Source organism: Pyxicephalus adspersus, chromosome 2 (assembly GCF_032062135.1).
Source record: "Pyxicephalus adspersus chromosome 2, UCB_Pads_2.0, whole genome shotgun sequence".
In the NCBI taxonomy this organism is placed as follows: Eukaryota; Metazoa; Chordata; class Amphibia; order Anura; family Pyxicephalidae; genus Pyxicephalus; species Pyxicephalus adspersus.
In genome coordinates, this window is record NC_092859.1 from 41060323 (window position 1) to 41080387 (window position 20065).

A 20065-nucleotide genomic window follows, 5' to 3' on the forward strand; every position below is an offset into this window, starting at 1 on the left:
CCTGAACCCAATTATTGGGGCACGTTTGACTCAACAAATCTACAACCAGAGATTTGTGTAAGCAACAAAAGTTAGTTTAGATCACATAAACATTTGGGCAAGTTACCAAAGTATACCATAGAGCTCACTCCTTTTAGCTGGTGGCTAAATTAATAATCACACACAAGACAAGACTGGCCCACAGGAGGACTGGAAAAATCTTCTAGTGAGCCCCAGTCATGTGTTTCTTAAATTACTTTTTGTGCCAACTGATGGGCCCCTACTGCCCCTACTGCCTACTGCCATGAGAAATCAATATGCTTTGGTGGGCCCTCCATCTATTTTCTTCTAGGACTAATTTCCCTGACCACACATTAAGCAATAATAATACAATTAATTAGCTTTGGTAAGTCAGGCCTAGACCTTGTATACTATTCCTAACCCTCTAAAGTAGGTTCTATAGTTACCGCATACATAAGAAAACTGCAATATGTAATCATCAATAATATTTATTATATAAAATAATATATATATATAATTTTTGAATTACCCATGTAAGGGGCAGTTACACATTTGTTAATGTATAAAAAAAATAGTTATTAATAAAGTAGGAAGAGAGGAATTAAAAAAGAGAATAAGGTTAAGATTACAAGAAGAGTGGGTAAAAACACTGTCAAACAAGCAAAAGAAAAATGTAATGACTGGATGCTCACTGTAGGAGAAAAACATCACGTAGGACTGACCATAACCTGAGTGACCAAAACCTTGCCAGAGGCCATGGTCCCTACTGCATATGGCAGATGTTCATAATTTTCCACTTTATTACTAAATAAACCCAAAGACCTTCATGTCCCACAGAGATACAAAGATGTGGCTTATTCCCATCCATTGTTTTACAAAGTTTGCATTGACTTAATGGTGGGAATGTAATGTGAGAAAATATGCTTAGTGCAAATAGGTTCCTCAAAACCACCAATATGTTTCCATTATTGAGTAAATGATGCCTCCAAATAGTTTTGCTGCCATATACCGTTATCTTCCTGGTCTAAAAGCGTCTCACTTTTTTGCCATTTAAATGTTTGTTGCTGAGCAGCTCAATAAAGCATGCCATAAAAATAGGTAAAGTAATAGAGTAATTAGTGTTTCTGCAAACAGTCGGGTAATCCCTTGTTTTCCACCTTATTGGAAATGTACTCATACATCCCAGAATGCTAATACTGTACATGTTTCCATTATCCAGAATCCTTAACGTTATGTGGTTGCTATGGCTTGGTCTAAACATTAGGATTTTAAGTCTGCAAACAGTAAAATTATGAAGACATAAATCAGGTTTAGTTTGGGGACTTCAGGGCAAACATTTTAAAGTTTTATTTTTTAGAATCATGGGACCTCACTACGAAAGCAACAAACCAATTCTTAGGTATAGCAATAGGATAAAAGATTCATCAAAACCAACAACATTTTAACAGATATTGATCACTAGTTTTAGCTTTAGTTTATTTTTAAATTAAGGGAGCCACACAACTGCTAGGACCAACAGATGAGCAAATGAAGGAAAGGAGGCAGTATTAGTGTTTATTCCTGGTTTCCTTATAGAAAATCACAATTTATTCTTTGTGGTGCCAATTATGGGGGCATTGCAAGAATAATTTCAGCAGCCTGGATTTGGGCAATAATAAGAGTAGAATTAGCACTCAGTGGAGGGGAGTGCTGGTGTCAACAGAAACTTCCCCTAGAGTCACGTCGTAATGCCTGAACCTGTCCACTTTCCCATCCCAGGTCTAAGCCTACGATAGGAGAGTGGGCGGGTTGTTTCCAGAGACCTGCCCACCGTTCCGAGCCTGCAGTCCCTATGGGGGACATGGCTCGCAGCTCTGGCCAGTGTGCTTCCCCCAGTGGGGTCAGGAGAAGGGCCCCACTGGGGGGGCGCACCAGCCAGAGCTGAAGACCACTAAATTTTTCCACTTTGCGACCGCTGCTTTACAGGAACTAAAGAGTCCACTTTAAACATTTCTATACCTCATAAAAAATATGTATTGTGAAGAGTAAAGTACAAAAGCATATTACATATACAATAAAATAAAAAGTAGTAAAAAATTATTTTGCCTTTCTCTGGATCAACGTAGGTTTAGTTCTGTGGGTTTTTGACGTATATATTAATATTTTTAATACTTATTGGGTAAACTTGTTCAAGCCTGTAACTATGTAACAGTTTAATGTACTTGTGGTTTCTCTATGTTCTGTTTATTCTTCTCTATGCTACAAGCTGACTTAGTAAATGTGTACAAATTAATTTGGGTATAGTATTGCACAATGATTGTCTTGCCCTCCCTATATATCCTGCTGTTTGTTTTGACAGCTCAGCTACACCTTTAGTGAATAGGGCCTGAAAAGTTTTCTTTACATAATTTTGTTTGTTAGCATGTCTTCTTTCATGACTGCAGAACTCTTCTTCGACCTGTGACTAAGAACTCACATGTTACTGTGTGATCCTTGGTTAAAGCAGACCCTTTACACTTTGTAGTTGTATTCCCTGTTGGGCAGTGACCTATCTCTGTGTCTCATTTGTGAGTTATTACATTCCCAGTTAATCATCGTGCTGGAATGGCTTAGAAATTCTATCCAAATGTTTGGAGGGGTATTCAAGAGGAGGAAGCCTCCCACACTACAAAATGTTTCCTTAATTGCTGCACAAAGATGATGCCTAATTGTAAGAGACTTCCTGGGACAAATGAGAGAACATTATCAAACCACAACACATCTGAGAATTGTCTTTAATTTAGACTCTCATGTGTCCAATTTTTTACCACATGTATTCCTATTACTGTATCGATGTTAATTTTGATTTATGTAATAAATTACTTTTTGTGAGAGAATGCAGCTTAACCAATAAACTGTAGAACCCAATAGGACTTTTTATATCAGGGACAACATAAACAATAACTACATTAGAAATTGGCAAAATATAAAGACCTTGTTTATCGATGAGTCTGAGAATATTTTTTGTCTGTACCGATTGGCTTTTTAAGCATCAGTTGGATAAAAAAAAGGAAATCAAAATATGATTCCTTACAGGTATCAAAGCAGAACTCTACCAAAGTAATTTGGAAGAGGTATAAGAAAGGTGTATACATGCCTTAGTTTCAGCACTCCTACTGTCCTGGAATTTTTCAGTAAAAAGAAATTCCCATTGAAATGTAAAGGCAAAATTCTGTCAGGCTTAGTCAAAAATAGAATGGAATTGGCAATTAGGATTGGGTTTGTTCATCATCCCTTTATGAAATCATCCTCTTGAAATCACATCATATAGTAAAGGAGTGGAGAAAAGACATAAGAGATGAAAAGAGAGTTTTGGAAAAGAAAGAGATAGACTGAGGAGAGGGGAAGGGAAGGATGGAAGAGAAAATGGGAAGATGAGAAGGGAAGGAAGGAGCGGTAAAGAGAAAGAATGGAAATGGAGACAGATAGGGGAGTTGAGTAGGAGATATGGGGCAAATGAATGTCATGGTCATATATCATAATATTTTTATACCTTTTCACTTGTATATATATATTTTATACATTTTAGACTTTCTTGATTTTCAGTTTTACTCTCTTTCATATATTCATTGGTTTGGTAAGTTAGCAAGGCGATCACTAATAGCACTTTAAAAATATAGACATCTCCTTATATATTGCTCAGGAACAGCTGGCAGCTGTGAAGTATAATTAGGTGTTGGCATTGTATATGGAGGTTCAACTGAGTTCCATCACATCATAAATTCTTTAGAAACAGACACAGATACATTTAGGGATATGACATATTACCACAAAAAAAAAAAATGTTATAGTTGCAAGTCTAGAACTATTCAAGTTTTTTAAAAGGCTACAGTAGTAATGCATAATTTATAGAGTTAATGAATTAAGTCTATAAACTAATTAATCTATATTATTGAAGAGCTGCAAAATCATTTACTTTTTTCTCAAAAACTTAGCAGATATGCTTGCATTTAGTAAATTTGTGGATGTATCATGGCTTCACTTACAAAACATGTCTCTCATAAGCAAGTGTGTTCAAAAAATGATATCTTAATATGGAATCAGAGGCCTTTCTGGCCATTTGGATGTCCTAAACATGACACCCCCAGATTTTGCCCTTTAATTTACCTGATCATCTTCAAAAATGCTACACCAATAGCTAAACTTCTGTTTTGAATTCCAAAACAAATTAGTACTAATCTTGAGTTATCAGAATGTTTAGTTAGGGGCCCACCATTACCAGAGATCAGCTACCAAACTCCCATTACTTACTCTCAGTTATGTGTTTTGGATAACATTTAGACAGTCAATTAATCAAAGCTCATTAAATACATTGGCTTCTTTACAGCAGTCACTAAACTGACTATTGATAACATTATTCTTCACATAAATCTTCCTGATTTTTATTTTTGGAAAGTAAAATATACTTTAGTGTTCAGGGGACATTTAAACACATTTTTTTTTAGATTACATACATTGCAATACAAACTTTCAATATATTCACTCAAAAATCTTATCTTAGAGCTAAAAGCATATTTACAATGTATGGATTTTTTTTATTGCAATCTATTGATTTATTCAGGTTGATGCATTTCAATTTCCTATGACTACATCAAAGGTTCAGTTTTCCCATTTACAGTTTCTTATTTCATCATATGACTTAACAAAATCATATGAAGATAAATTGTATCTGATAGAGAACTGGCTTATATCTGTGGAGTATAATGCACCAAAAGAAAGAAGAAGATGTTATTTACAGAAATAAAAAATTCAGTATTGAACTATTTATACTATTAATACCTGTCTGTAGCATGGAGGTATCTTCTGTCAAATGATATAAATGGGCATAGGTTTTAATCTCATGTGTTCTTTGTTTAGGATTATAATATTTACATGTAGACACTGTTTGAATATGGATATTTGTTGCTGGTTTTATTGACGTTTGGATTTACATAAAATGTGTGTATAGTGGTAAATACATATGATAGTGGTAAATACACATAATTAATAATAATGTACATAATCCCAGACAAAGTTTGGTACCATTGCAGTGCAGGGAACATAATTGGGTAAAATTTTGAACAGCACAATACTTATAATGCAGTTTTATCCAAAAGCAGCCCCCATTCACACAGGAAGTGTGGCTACAGCTTAAAACTAAAAAAAAAACAATTCTACATAAAATACACATAGCCGGGACAATAATGTAAGTGAATTGTTAGTTTTACAGGGAGAGAAAATGAGCTGGAGTGACCAGTTATTAGGACTTGGAACCAACTGTGCCTGTCCTCCGATATTGAAATGCTTGATTAGCAAACAGAAATATCAGCAATATCCATTCCAATGTTTTTTCACTTCAATTTACACGTTTTGCTTATTGACATTTTTTAAATAAATTTGTATACTACTAAAGCTAGCTCAATATTCTCAATATTCTCAATATTCTAAATTATGTAATTTAAATATAGGCACACAAACACACTCATTGTTCACGCAATTTAGGAAGCCCTTGTAATCTAATGCATGTTTTGGAAATTGTACCCATTTTTTTTACTGTTTAAATCCTCATCCCCCCGCACTCTGTGGAATAACATCTTCCCACTGAAGATTTTTGAACCCATTTTTCAAATGTAAATCGTTATTTGTATCTATGGTAAGAAAATGCAGGAATGTTAACAGGCCAGCAGATTGGTGGCTGCCTTAAAATGTGGTTATTTATAACAATGGAAGGACGCCAAACAGATGTTTTATTTTACATTACTTTTAAAAGGACATTGCCTTTTGGACTTTGAGAGCTGCCTAATGAGACAACATACTCCCGCAGGCCTTTTTTTCTTTCTAAAGAAGAAAAAAAAAGAAGAATGATGCTAACATTGATAAAGAATGGTATTGCTCATAGCATGTTTCAGCCAATTAGTCTACATAGGACTATGAAGGAAACATCTATAAATTGTAACCTTTTAACTCTAAAAAGGTGTCATGCAGTATATTATTATTACTATTATTATTATTATTATTATTAATAATAATAAACAGGATTAATATAGCGCCATTTTACCCAGCGCTGTACATTTAATAGGGATATTAATATTCACCTAACAATACAATCATTCTATAAAGTGATTGCTTCAATGAAGGGATCATACCTTTCCCAAATTATTCAATCAAGGTTCTTTAGGTCTATGAGCAACTATCATTAAACAGGGACTAATCTATCAATCTAAGTAGAAAATCATCAATTAATTTAAATCAAATCAAAACAATTTTTGCCTAAATTGATCATTTGAAATAATCAAATACTGGCTTGGTCATTTATTGATACATGTATGTTTCATGTGTTCAGCAGACTGAAGTCTAACCATACACACATAAATGTGCTAGTAAAGCATCATTTGGGCTCTATGGTCTCATGGTGGTGCCAAATTTCACCAGCAGATGACACTAAAGGGTCCTATATTTTTTGGTTTTACCTCTTAGAAAAGCGACAATAGAGGGGGAATACATCCCCAAAATTCATATTGTTGTATCTATCCCTTTTCCAATAGTAGCATTAGATGTCATCATGTGTCACTGACTCCCAGTGTGAAATTCTTGAATATTGTCATCATTTTTATCTTGCAATGGGCAATTAATATGGTGACGATGGTATATCCTGTTGTTCTAAGATTGGACCTAGGCAACTCACAGATCTGTACAATTGTTGCACAGCCAATCTTATTTCAAAGGGCACCACTACGAGTACTATGAGAAAATAAATGAAATCAGCTCACCTCAGCACATTGTGCAGCAAATTGTAGTTGGATTTTATTTTTATTTTTTTGTCCTCAGCACTATGCCCCCTAAAAGAATATCTTTAAAAAAAATCTTGAAAAAAATGTAATGTATTGCAGCTTAACAGTCCTTAAATGTAATGGCTTCACTTGTTTTCTAATTTCAGCTATTTCTATTTTAAAGTCAGTATACAAAAATATTTTTGATACTAGAATCTGCTACATGTTACATTTTCTTGTTTTGAATTTAGATACAATTTAAACAGTGAAAAGCCCTAGCAAAGTGAAAAGTGCAGTGTTGGGGCCAATGCTGTATTCAGGACCGCCATCGGAAATTACTTGGCCCCATACTAGGTAAACTTCCTGGGCCCCTGTTCCCAATACCAAAATGATCCAGCATTGCAAAAGTCAAGCTTTATAGATCAGGGCCCAGAACAGAAGTTCCCCTGATACCCCCCTTCCACCATGGTTGCCCTGGTTGTATTAGGTGGCATTAAATTTGCACATTCTCCTGATATAAAACTACCCATATATGTCATGCCACCTAACTGAGCATTGCTAACATATCCATATACTAGGAATGGTGATGGATATACAGATATGAAAAGTAGATTAGTGATTCTGGCGAGAGGGGGAAGCTGTTGATGAAAGTGTGGAATGTGGGTCATGTAGGAAAGGACAAAAAGTTACATTTTTCCCAGGGAAAACTAAGGCAACTTTCAGTGGCTAATAAATGGTTGTATGTGTGTACAGCATCAGTTTACTTTTCTCTCAGTTAACAAATTAAACAAAGATTGACATTTTTTTCTTTCCCATCCTTGCTTCTGCTGCTAATGAACTGCAGAGCTTTTGATAAACAAAATGTTGGTTTTCCAGGCAGAGTTTAACATATGGCACACAGGAAATGGTCAACTTTCTACATCTGCAGAGCAAACTCAACGTTCACAAAGCTTGTAATATTTCCCTTAACTTCTTTCCCATGTCAGCCGTCTCATCCATCTGAACCAATTACTCCAGCACTTAACTCCTTCCAGCCACTGTCTATACTATAGTACTGGAGATAAACGCATGAGAGAGGTCCAGGTATTGTTCAGTAATTTATTTCTCTCCTAGGGTCACTGTACAGAGTGGGGCCCATGTGGTCAGTGTTATCACACAATTCCTGTAAAATAAACATCTTTTCACATTCTGATTTTCTCGGAGGGATGCTTTTTTTTAGTCCGGTACTTTTTTTGTCTTTCAGACTTCTAACTGAGTTGTAGATTTTTCCCACGCTGTGCGTCCATAGGTGAATTTAGTGGGGTGTTTATATGGCTTGTTATGGTCCAGCTGTTATTTGCTGAATGCTTGGTAATAAATATAGTGAGGGCAATCCTTAATGTGAGCCTCTGGAGACACACACATAGACAGCAGAGGATGCATCATAACAAGCTTGGTCACACTTGATGTTATTATTATTATTAATATTATTATTGTTATTAATATTAATAATAAACAGTATTTATATAGTCCATATTATACATATTATACTGCGCTGTACATGAAATAGGGGCTGCAAATGACAGAAAGATACAAATAGTGACACCTTCAAACATGTTTGCTGGTAGAGCCTTGGGAAAAATAGTAATTCCTGGTATGGGACATATTTGGACTTTCATCCACTCCCTCACCCCAATATCCAACATTGCAGTGGTTGGTGTCATTTGCTTTCTCTTCCTACCACCATGCTTCTTTGCAGTTCATGAACTCTCACACTAGATGATTGTCACCTGGGACAAACGGTTGGGTCAGTCTTGGGGGAAAAAATCTAGCATTTCTACAATGGTCCCCCTGACATTGTTCATCAATCTGCCCCAATCAGATTAATGTATGTTGATTAATGTATGCAGCACAGTGGCTCAGAGGTTAGCACTCTGGCCTTCGTAGCGCTGGGTCCAAGGACACTATCTGCATGGAGTTTGCAGATTCTCCCTGTGTTTGTATGGGTTTCCTCTGGGTTCTCCGGTTTCCTCCCACATCCCAAAAACATGCACTTTGGTTAATTGGCCTTAGAGTGCATTAATGACATATGACTATGGTAGGGACATCAGATTGTGGGCCCTTAGATCAGGGGTTGGCAAAGTTTTATGGCTACTAGGCCATTTATGGGGTGGGCGGGAGCACACTAGGCAAGACCCGCCCTAATGGCCCCGCCCACCACCAAAGAACGCCCCCTGAAGTGAAATCCCTCTCCTCCATATGCATTGCGGAGGAGAGGGATTTACCTTCAGAGAGCTTTCCCTATTTACAGCGGTGGCGGAAGTATTAACACCAGCCGCGGTAAACAGGGGAGCAACTGCAAGGGGGCGGCCCTGGAGCTCCAGAGGCTCCGGTAATTCCTAACGCTCCCTGGCTGATCCGCCAGCAACTCGCGGCTCCGGAGACGCGGGTTGCCAGGCGGCATTAGGCCGCATCGGCCAGGGGGCGTTAGGCCGGAACGAAATACCGGGTAGGCCGTATCTGGCCTAAAGGCCGGAGTTTGCCAACCCCTGCCTTAGAGGGACAGCTAATGATATGACTATGGCTTTTGTACAGTTATGTGTAATATTTCGGTGCTATATAAACATTGTTTAATTTTAATAATAATGTTTTAGCAGGAACGACTATGGTACTGTCCTATAGACGGGAGCACAGCAATAATGCTGCTCCTATATCCTCCAACTTCCCCTTATCATAAAACAGAAAGGTGCTGTGTGTACAGTTCTCATTCATTCTCCTGTCACTGGAAATGATCATGAAAAAACACTTCTAGCATAAGAAATCTGTACAGGGCTTTACAACCTATAGTACCTTAAACTTAAAATGCTGGCAACAGGTCTAATTTTGGTACTTGCATCCAAATATGATTTAATGGGTGTGATTTACTAAAGGAATTTATGTTGGTAACTTTCCAAGATGAATGAACAACCTGCAAGGAATAATTAACTTAACAAATGTGATGATAGTCCAAAGAAATGTCCAATCACGTGCAAGCAAAATTTAAAAAAAACGGTTCCTTTGCAAATCAACCCCAAGGAACCACATTATGTATTTTTTATCCCTTGAACTTTGAGGATAACTATTACTTTTGGTAGTGTTCTGTAATTATGAAAATTTAAACTGTTCTTCATAGCAGCCAATCAGATCTTTCTGTCTATTGCCAATCCTGTTGAATATGAGATTGAGAATATACCTGATTATTATGGACAAAATCTCCTTTTCTCACTGTTTTATAGCACCCCTGTTCATTTGCGACAATGCGATTGGAAATGTTGTTGACTTTTCTCATATGTAAAAGCGACCATATGAATGACTTTGTTCTGTACAGAATGACAGAAGGGAATTTAACTATAATTAGTCGTAGCAGGAAACAGAAACCTGTGCTGCACACTACATAAACTAGGTTATTGGATTATAACATAAAAGAGCCAGGAATCTTTTCAAGTACTAATTATCTCAACTTCAACCAGTAACTTCTGCTTTGCCATCTACTGGCTGCATTCCAGAAGACTGTCTTTGCATTTGAATTCATTAGTGAATGTTCCTGCCATCAGGTCTCCTACCAGTCTGTTCAGTTCAGCCTTTATAATTGCTCTAAAAACACACTCCTGTTGCTTTTCATTTTGTAGATGAGACAGTGCCAGATTCCGGGGAAGTTGTACAGCTGATGATCTCTTCTTGGAGTTTGAAATTTGAAGCCGAAGTTCAGGCAAACTAATAAATACATAAAAGAAAAACATATGTTTTACTTGCCAACAGATTTGTATTTCTGTCCATCCAGCCCAGCTATATTTTTGTCCATGGGCCCAGCTCATTCTGTTCACTCCTCCTATTAACTTGCTAGACTTTCCTTGGACCTAATTTTAACAATATCAATAAATTGTAAATATTTATATATATCAAATGTAACTGTATCCAATTCAGTATAACTAACAAATATTTCAAAACACCTCTTGGTAGAAGTATAGGTATAAACTTATGTAGTACTAAAACATTTCAGGATTTCAAGTTATTGTGTATTTCTAAGCTGTTCTCAAACAGCACATTCGTATGTAAGGCTAACCAACCCGATCAATTTTTCCAGTCAGTTATCAGAAATCTCAAGACATGGCAAGCATGTGTACCATGGTGTGAGGATGATGTGAACCACAGGACAGATGTGTACATTTAATCAATATTTACAATGTAGGTAGTCCCTGAGTTACATAGGAGATAGGGACTGTAGGTATGTTCTTAGGTTAAATTTGTATGTAAGTCGGAACAGGCACATTTAAATAAATGCAATTAGGATAGATGTTTGTCTCAACATAATATTAGGCAGCGTTGTGTCAGTTACTATATATTATCCTCATTGTGAGTTAATCACAAACAAAGCAAAAAAGGCCCGTTAGGTTAACTTCTGCATCAAGCAGTGCTTTCATATGCAAAAAAAAACAACTGCAGATTTTGTCTCATGGTCATTAAAGAGTTACAAGAGGTTGCAGAACAGCTCAGCCCTTAAGGTCACCCACAACCTCAGTTGTGTTTACCAAAAGATTTCTTCTGGAAGTCATGCAAACCGCTCCCTCCCACTTTAAGCCTCCGTTCTGCACACAAGCGAGCAGGGAAGCCCCGTTCGTATCCAGGAGTCTTCCATATGTCAGATGTCCTTAACTCAGGGACTACCTGTATATACATGAGATCTGGCCATGTCCAATCGAGAAACCAAACAATGTCCTAAATTAGGAATTACAATTGGTAAGATTTAGATCTGATTATTTTACTGGATGTGATCAGATAAAAGTGTCCTCTGTATACTAGGTCTCTCTGTCTCTCCAGCAATAGCCAAGTAACTTAATGGGAGGTTTTCGATCCCCCCAATTCCTGAATGTTATCAGTATAGCCTGCTATTGTAAAAACCATTATGAGAGATAGGTGATGGACCAGACAAGTCAGAGTGAAGAAGGTCAAAGGGGTAGTCTGTTTCTTGGAAATTCAATATTGTTATTATAACAAAACAGAAACTAGGTGATGCCAAGTCTCAGTTTCCTTACGGAGGCTATGGTATCCTGGTCCTCTATATGCCCAGTCTCATAACGTCTTTGAGTTCTGTAAAATGTTTGCTTATATATTATTATATATTATAGATACCAATTCTTCAGCACTTTAGTTCTTGTAACTATTCAAGTAATGTAACTATTCATGTAATACCTGTGTTCCTAAAGAATATATCATTCTACTGTAACTACCATAGTAATACCACCTGACCTTTGCATTTCAGATAAGAGAGCGAAATAACATGTCCTCCTGTGTCATTGTATCTGTCTCTCTCTTGCCACCCCTATTTAAAGTACAGCGCTGCATAATATGTTGGCTCTTTATAAATAAAGTTTATTAATAGCAATATTAATGTACACAAGTCCTTACAGTCCTTTGCTATGGGAAGTGATTGTATGTAAGATGTGTATTTTAGGCACCCAGTAAAATCCAACATCAAATGTTACGTTCTTTAGCAACACATATTTCTTGTATATTTGTGTTTAACTTATGTGACACTCCAGGGATTAAGCTCCTTCTGGTTTCATATTTCAAGTCTCTGCTTTTTGTCATCAACTGCTTACTGCCCCTGGAGATTTTAGGTCCATGCGAACATGTACTTATGTTTGCTTAAAACTTGAAAAAAGGGGGGTTGTGATAGAAAAAAAAATTCCATGATAGTAATCAGTTCTATGAATAAATCCTGTGTCATGAGAGTCTGGAGACTTTGAGGATGGGATGTTGCAATTACAGGAAGGTCCAGCCAAAAAAAAAGTTGTTTGGATTTAAGTAGAAGGCTCAGGACCATATGGTCCTGTAGTGGGAGGCAGCGAACTGCTTGAAAAGATATGACAAATACGTGGTAAATAAGTCACACTGATATGGGGAGTTATAGACTAAATAATGATGCCAGTTTGAGTTTTTTGCTATCAGGCCTGTTTTTGCTGGGATAATATGTGAACACATAAAACATCCCACTGAGATCATTTCCTGAAATTCTGTAAATATGATGTTTATCATCACTTACTGGAGTAGAGCAGCAATTTTCACAGAAAAATTGACCTCTTATTGAGCTTTGTATTTATAGTTTATATGTTTCTGATGAGTTTTTTTTTTAGATGACCAGCCCTACGTGGGTGCACATTTTCAGATTTTAACATTTTAAAAACTTCTGATCGGACTGGTGGCCTAGATGGTACTGTATATGCAACTGTATAGCAATAAAATATTCTACCGTTCTTTTTCACTTTCTGACGTTATACAAACAATGAACTCATTGGTAATTGTAAGCTTCTGCACCATATACTTGCCGATCATGGCACACCCTTACCCATGTCCAGGACCTGTCATATCTGAATCCTCGGAAGGTGCCATGTTTGCTGCTGGCCTCACAGTGGACTTCTTGGAAGACAGCAATCCACTGTGGCTTTTGGATGGCAACTGAGGATGTAACTCTCAGCTGGGTAGCTTGGTTTGTGTGAGCCACCTAATGCACAATATGGCACATGCACCATCTAGTGTAAGGCTTAAACCAAAATTCTCCAGGAGCTAGGACACTGAATGTCTTTTTTGTTAATTAGTACTAACTCCTGGTGACTTTTTGTTTCTTTTGAGTTTAGCTCCACTTTAAGGCCCTGATTTATGAAAGCTCCCCAAGGCTGGAGAGAATACACTTTCAGAAGTGAACTGGGTGATCCAGAAAACATGGAATGGATTTTTAAAAATCATTTTCAATTTGCTAGCAAATGTTTTGAATCCTGGACCAGATCCATTCCAGGTTTTTCCGCATCACCCAGTTCACTTCTGAATTTGATTCTCTCCAGCCTTGGAGAGCTTTCATAAATCAGGGTCTATGTATCAATATTCACCCACCCTCCATCTTTCCCCCTATCAAAGTCCCTTTATCCCTTTAAAATCTTATGTCACTTACCTAAAGAGATTCATAAAAAACAGTGTCTGTGCGAACCCCCAACTCACTAATCCACACCTCTACAGTGATCTTCCACTGCACTGTCACATAATGTTGTGAGTGACATCACTAGGTCCCGATACCAGCCAGTACTTGGCATTCTGATGATGGCTGCAGTTGAGGAAGGAGTCATAAAGTTTGGGTGAATAGGAGTGGGGAAGGTTGATCAAAGTGTATGTATAGGCAACGTTTCTTTTTTGTTTTGCATAGAGAGAAACCTGAAATTTTCCAATAAAAGGGTGTAAATCTACCCATTGGAATCCAGGCACAAATGTAAAAAAATTTTTTAACCCTTTGCTTACTATTTTGGCTAGGACAAAGCTGGTTGTATTTTCTGGTTGTAGCTTTTCTATTCCTTGAAACCACATGGTATGTAGGGATGAGTAAACATGAGTTTTAATCTCGCAATTTTGTTAAAAATCAGTATTTCAGTAAATTGTTTCAATTGAATTTCAATAATAGAGGTGAACTTAATGCTTTTGTAAGCTTTAAAGGGTAATGTGATTTAAATGACTCCTGTGGGTTAAGGAAGATGTTTATCATTTATTTGTACAAAGTTTTTATGTATTTGTTATGATTTGAAAAAACAGTATACAAAAAGCTCACTAAAGTTCTCAAATCCCCAAATAAAGAGACACTAAGGGGTTTATTTATAAAATATTTACCCAAGATTCAAACATTTTTTTTATATTGAGATATGTGGAGAAGGAATAACATTATATATTATATATATTTATATACTTTAATGACTGCTATATTTTTAATATAATTGGCCACTAGGCAACAGAATGGGCCTTAGTTTTATTATGCATTGAAGAGAGGATTCAAATGCATCTGAACAAGAAAATGGCCAAATGCGCAGGTGGAGAATTTATAAATAGAACCCTAAAGGAAAGAATACTACATTTCTGAAAGATTCACTGCAGGTCAATTTAGACCCTCTTAACTTGAAAAAATAGAGGCTTTGTACACAATTACTCCTTTTTTTTTTTTAATTAGACTTAAGGCTCTTTTAATAGTCCTTCAGCTTTAAATTTAATTAAACATATTACAATTTTAATCATCTATCCCAAAAAAAAACCTTCCTTAGATAATTACTTTTCATTATTAGTTATTGCTTGTAGCCAGAGCATTCATGAGACAGTCGTTTTTTCCCCACTCCTCCATATTCTCTGTCTTCCTCCGCAGGCTTATAATTGTGTCTATTCCCTCAAAGGCCACGTCAGCTTAATCATGCAAAAGAGGAGAACATACCAACAGACAAAGCCATCTACATCTAACAATGATAATTATGGTTTTAATCTTATTTAGTTTTTATAGTGTAATGAATTATCACTGCCCAAAGCAAGCAATCAATTTATGTAGCAATAATGGAAATCACAGCCTCAGTACAACATTCTTTCACATTTCAAATTGAAAGGAAGGAAACCAGGTCAGTCAGTTTTGTAAATTTTTTTGCAAGCTATATTTCATCCTCAGTAATGGCTGTAATAATGGACTAGGAACCCCAGCATAGAATCCTAACACTTTCTTTAGCAAAATTTCTTTTTCTACTACATACTTTTCTGGGATCTACTGTTTGTAGCTATTGCAAAGCATTATAAATATAAATTATATAATATAATTACAGCTAGTGAGATAGAAAAAGGGCAAAGTCAATCTAGTTTAACTTAAAATAAATGAAAAATACTTGCATGCCCCAGATAGAAACCCTGATGACCAGTTGGTCTAGAGGAAGGCAAAAACACTTATAAAGCATGGTATAATTTTCTCCAATGGGGAAAAAAACATCCAGATTCCATAAGGCAATCAGTTATTCCCTGGATCGACAATGTCTTGTGTAATTACTTTTTAACTTTAATACTCAGTTTATTAATATTTTATTTTTTTTTATTTTATTTTTTTTCTTTAGTTCAAAAAAAGTCTCTTATACTCACTAAAACTTACCTAAAGTAGACCAATAGTCAGGTGTGTGGGTGAGCTTTTGCAATTATTAGTAATTGTATACAGCATAACTTTTTCTGCCTGCAGCTATCATAGGTCTGGGATTAGACTGTGACCCTCTTTAGCTATTGGGCAGCCATTGATGTAACTGATGTGTTTATGAACTACATTGTCTACAGCGGCAAGATCTTTTCCAGGAAAAAGCCAGACTCTACACCAGATGGCACAAGTGTGGTACAATGTAAGCACTGTAAAAAACAGAAGCAAGGGGAAAAGTTTTTTTGGGGCAAAAGGAACTTTGGACATCTCTTTTGCCAAAACTTGACCTCCTAGTGCCTTTTTGTTATTTGGGTTTACTTCCACTTTAAGATACATTCCTTAGGAGCATTTAGAAATGTTAAATAAATGTCAGAAGCATTTGGTATTCAAAAGAGGGAAATAACAGTATTTTAAGCTCAGAGGGCTGTTAATTGTTTGCTTTAGTATGAAGCCCATCTAAATAGGAAGAAGGCTGTGAATATCGGCCAGTGCAGGTGAGGACAAACCCATGTCTCAATATCTAATGCTCTTAATAAAGCTAACTTTCCCCTTCAAAAGATAACAGGTCAATAGTTTGTTTAAAAAGATAATTTTGTTTTTAAATAGTCTTTAGTTGTTTTACTCTACTGCAAATTATTTTTTTTTGTTTTTTTTACTGCCATAAAATGTTGGCCCTTCAGTTACCAAGAACACAATTTTCATTTCTTTCTGTAACAGCTTATTTACTGCAATATTCTTTCCTCTCTGTATTCACTCATGCTGCTCAAATATCTGTGAAACGAACCAATGTGATTATTACGTACCAAAAAAAGTTTATAGTGTAAATAGTGGAAAGTACTGTAAGGTAAAGACATTAAAACAGGCCTTTGTGTTACATAAAACATTCACAACAGGAATGTGCCCTGCACAAGGTCTAAGATGAAGAAATAAGTGCTGATCTAAAGAGATCTACAGTAAAAAAAAGGATGCTCCAAAAACAAAACCTTATAAGTCCAGGGACAAAAAAGGGACCGAGCGATGAGAGAGGGGGCTGTAACATGTCATGGTATGTGTACTACAAAAAGGCTTAACTCACAAGATGCAGCAAATATTTTACTACTGTTTTGTATATAGTATCAGTAGATAGCAGTAACTAAATAGACATAACAAAGAGTCAAATAACAAAATCAATAGACAGAGGAAATTAAAAATGCAGCATATTGTTTTATGATGGGATCTAAAAACAAACAGTTTTTCCTGTATTTACTGGACACTCAAGGGCTGGTGCATAAGACAACTTTATGCAAATAATAACAATTTAATACTATATTGGTTTATATTTAAAAGTTATGCCGAAAACCTAACTATGACTTCAACTTTGAATAAAAGAAAACTATTCGTTTTGGATAGAGTGGGAAAAGGAAAGATCCTCAACTCTATTTAACCACTGTCACAAGGAGTAAAAAAAAATGACAGGAGAGTCCCTTTGTTTCTACTCTGTGAATTTGGGAGAATTTCTTAGACCCTCATTGGAAACACACTGTAGCCTGACTTTATTTAACAAGTTGGGCTGCATTGGACAATGTCAAATTTAATTATAACCAGGTCCCTTGGAAAACATATTTCCTCTAAATAGGTGTGCTTGTTAAATACAGATACCCATAGTGTAATATACCTGCAGCTGTTACTTTTTTTAAAATAAGGATCCTTATCCTTATTCTGTGTGTGAAATGGGCCTAATGTCTCCTTACTCTCTTTAAATAATATTTGCTAAGTTAGATTTTTTGATGTAAATAGCATTCTAATTACAAATGTGCAGCATAAGTCCATCTGCTCTTACAGATTTTTTTAGTCCCTTTGCAAAGCCCAACCATTCTGAAGTTCCCCTATTGCAGCTTCGTGGGATGAGGTGGCAACAATGCTGAACAGCTTCTGAACTCAGAGTAGAGTTGCCACTCTCATGCAGGATGTGTCTGCTTACACTACAGTGGGGTGAATAAATGTTGGGGATGGAGCTTTTGGATGCAAAATTCTAAGAACTACATCATTAATAACAGACATTCTTTTGTTTCCACAGGGTATTCAAGTTGAAGTAAAGAGGTCTAGAAGATGAATCTGTATATAATTACAGGTAATTTTTAGCGTTCAGGCTGGAAAAGGAACCAACAGAATTCCAAGACTAGAAAAAATGAACAGAACAAATAATGAATAAACTAAAATAAACATTTAAAAGGATACCATGCAGATTGTGAATGTAGCCTTCTATATGTAAATGTTGTGTTAATTAATAAATGTAATGGTTTCTGTATGGAAATTATGACCATTCTTAGGGGTCTATTTATAAAGCGAATCTAATATTTTTAATATATTCTTTAGTGGAGAAAATACCAAGTTCATGTTTAAAAGCAGAGATTCATTCTCCGTCAAGGAATTTTTTTTGTGAATATTATGAAAGATAATATAATATAAAAAAAGAAATAATTCCTTATATTAAAGTTACTGCATTTCCTATGTTGAGGTCTTTAAAAGGGTTAATCCCTTGGATTCTGAGTAACCACTATTTGTGCAATGAAGTGTTTCCACAGCAGAACTGGCAAAACAGAGACAACAATATTTTCTTTAGTCCTCTGGATTGTTCTGGTAAACATTTCGGGTTAAGCACGTGCTCAACTCCAGCCAAATGCACAAGTTAATAGAGAAGCTTGGAACTTCTTTCAAGATATAAATGCTGTTATTGGCCACATTGAGGAGATGATTTTATTTGCTGTTCGTATACATAAAAAAATGATTTATTTTTTATCTCTTCTCAATCTAAAACCCATCACTTGGACTAGAAATGAGGGAAAATGCAATAAATGTGCATTAGGGTTTGGTTTATTATTATTTTCCTGCATGTTAAGGATTGTGGTAAATGCATAAAAATGCATTACTGGTCAATATTTATTACAGTTCTGCATTGGTGTAAAGCCAGACTATATCATTCCTTTATCAGCAGTGATTATCAACAGTTAAAAAAACAACATATTAACAAAATACATTAAACTTTATATTTCCAGGTTTGTTATTATTAACTTGGAGAACTTCCTCGCTGCAAATCAACCCAAATGAATCAGAAATAGTGCTAAATCTTGACAGCACCTTTACTTTAACTTGTACTGCCAATGCCAGGATAGCCTGGAAACACGATGAACAAATTGTTTCCTCAAGTCTGGAATACAACAACGGTCTGTATACCAATACCCTGACTCTTTATAATGTAAGCGGTCTGAACACCGGACTCTACTCATGTCTGTACCAGTCAGCTAGTCAAGGAGATGAAGAGGAATCCGTCTACATCTTTGTACCAGGTAAAAAAAATACAAATATGTGACAAAATGAACAGTGCTTATCTTAAAACAATTTAAAGTGGGATTTTTTATTATATATATTTATTTAATCAACACAATATATGGGTCCCATTCAAACAATGTGCTGAATGGTAGAACAAACCTTAGTTCCAGGCACTTCTACACATTGAAGTTGATTTATTACAAGAATATAGATTGTTCACATATTCAAGTTTTAAATCCTTCTAATAGGTAGCTGAAAGAGCACACATGGCAGGCTCAAAACACTGGTAATTGTGGGGTAATCTTATGGTGTTGTCAATCGTTCATCAATTATAGCTAAATACTTGGTCTGTTGCTTGCATGATTTTTGAACTATCAAGTTTTTTTCTTTTTGTCTAGATCCTGAAATGTGGTTTTTGCCAATTAAAGAACATGGGGAGTTCCTGTTTGTTCCACTGAACAGCAAAAATACCATTCCATGCCGAGTGACTTACCCTAATGCCACTGTGACTCTTCATGAGAAGACAGGAGATATTGAAATTCCTTACCAATATGACAACAAGAAAGGTTTTACCGGATATTTTGAAGACCGGAATTATTATTGTAAAGCATCACTGGATGGGAAAGAAGTCTCCTCCAGTTCATTTTATATCTATAGTTTGCAAGGTAAAATGCTGTGTTAAATATTACAAATACAGTATAGTCTATAGCACCAAAGTGTTTTCTTAAAGATCTTGAGCAATCTGAATTCAGGGACATTCAAAGATTTAGGTGAAGATCACAATAAAGGAAGTGCATCCCCATAAATTTTTTACATGCGAATTTGCTATTTAGTGGTCTAGTGATGCATGGTTCAAAGGATGTACAAAAAAGTTCAAGTGTCCCTAGGGCCATCATGGTGTCTAAATATGCCCCTGTCTACATGGATTACAAATGTACACTGGATTTTACGTTTGAATATATGTAGGGCTAGTCTAATGCCTGCTGGCTAAGCCTGATTAGAA

General features: G+C 36.0%; 1 protein-coding gene across 1 annotated transcript in view; it reads left to right on the plus strand.

Annotated features, from left to right (window-relative positions):
• PDGFRB (platelet derived growth factor receptor beta) overlaps positions 1 to 20065 on the plus strand; it is a 74246-nt gene that overhangs the window by 22403 nt on the left and 31778 nt on the right. Inside the window, exons 3-5 of the mRNA XM_072400562.1 lie at positions 17810 to 17863; positions 18789 to 19079; positions 19461 to 19727. Of these exons, the coding sequence (XP_072256663.1) occupies positions 17842 to 17863; positions 18789 to 19079; positions 19461 to 19727 (580 nt within the window). The 5' untranslated portion in view covers positions 17810 to 17841. The remainder of the gene's footprint in view (positions 1 to 17809; positions 17864 to 18788; positions 19080 to 19460; positions 19728 to 20065) is intronic.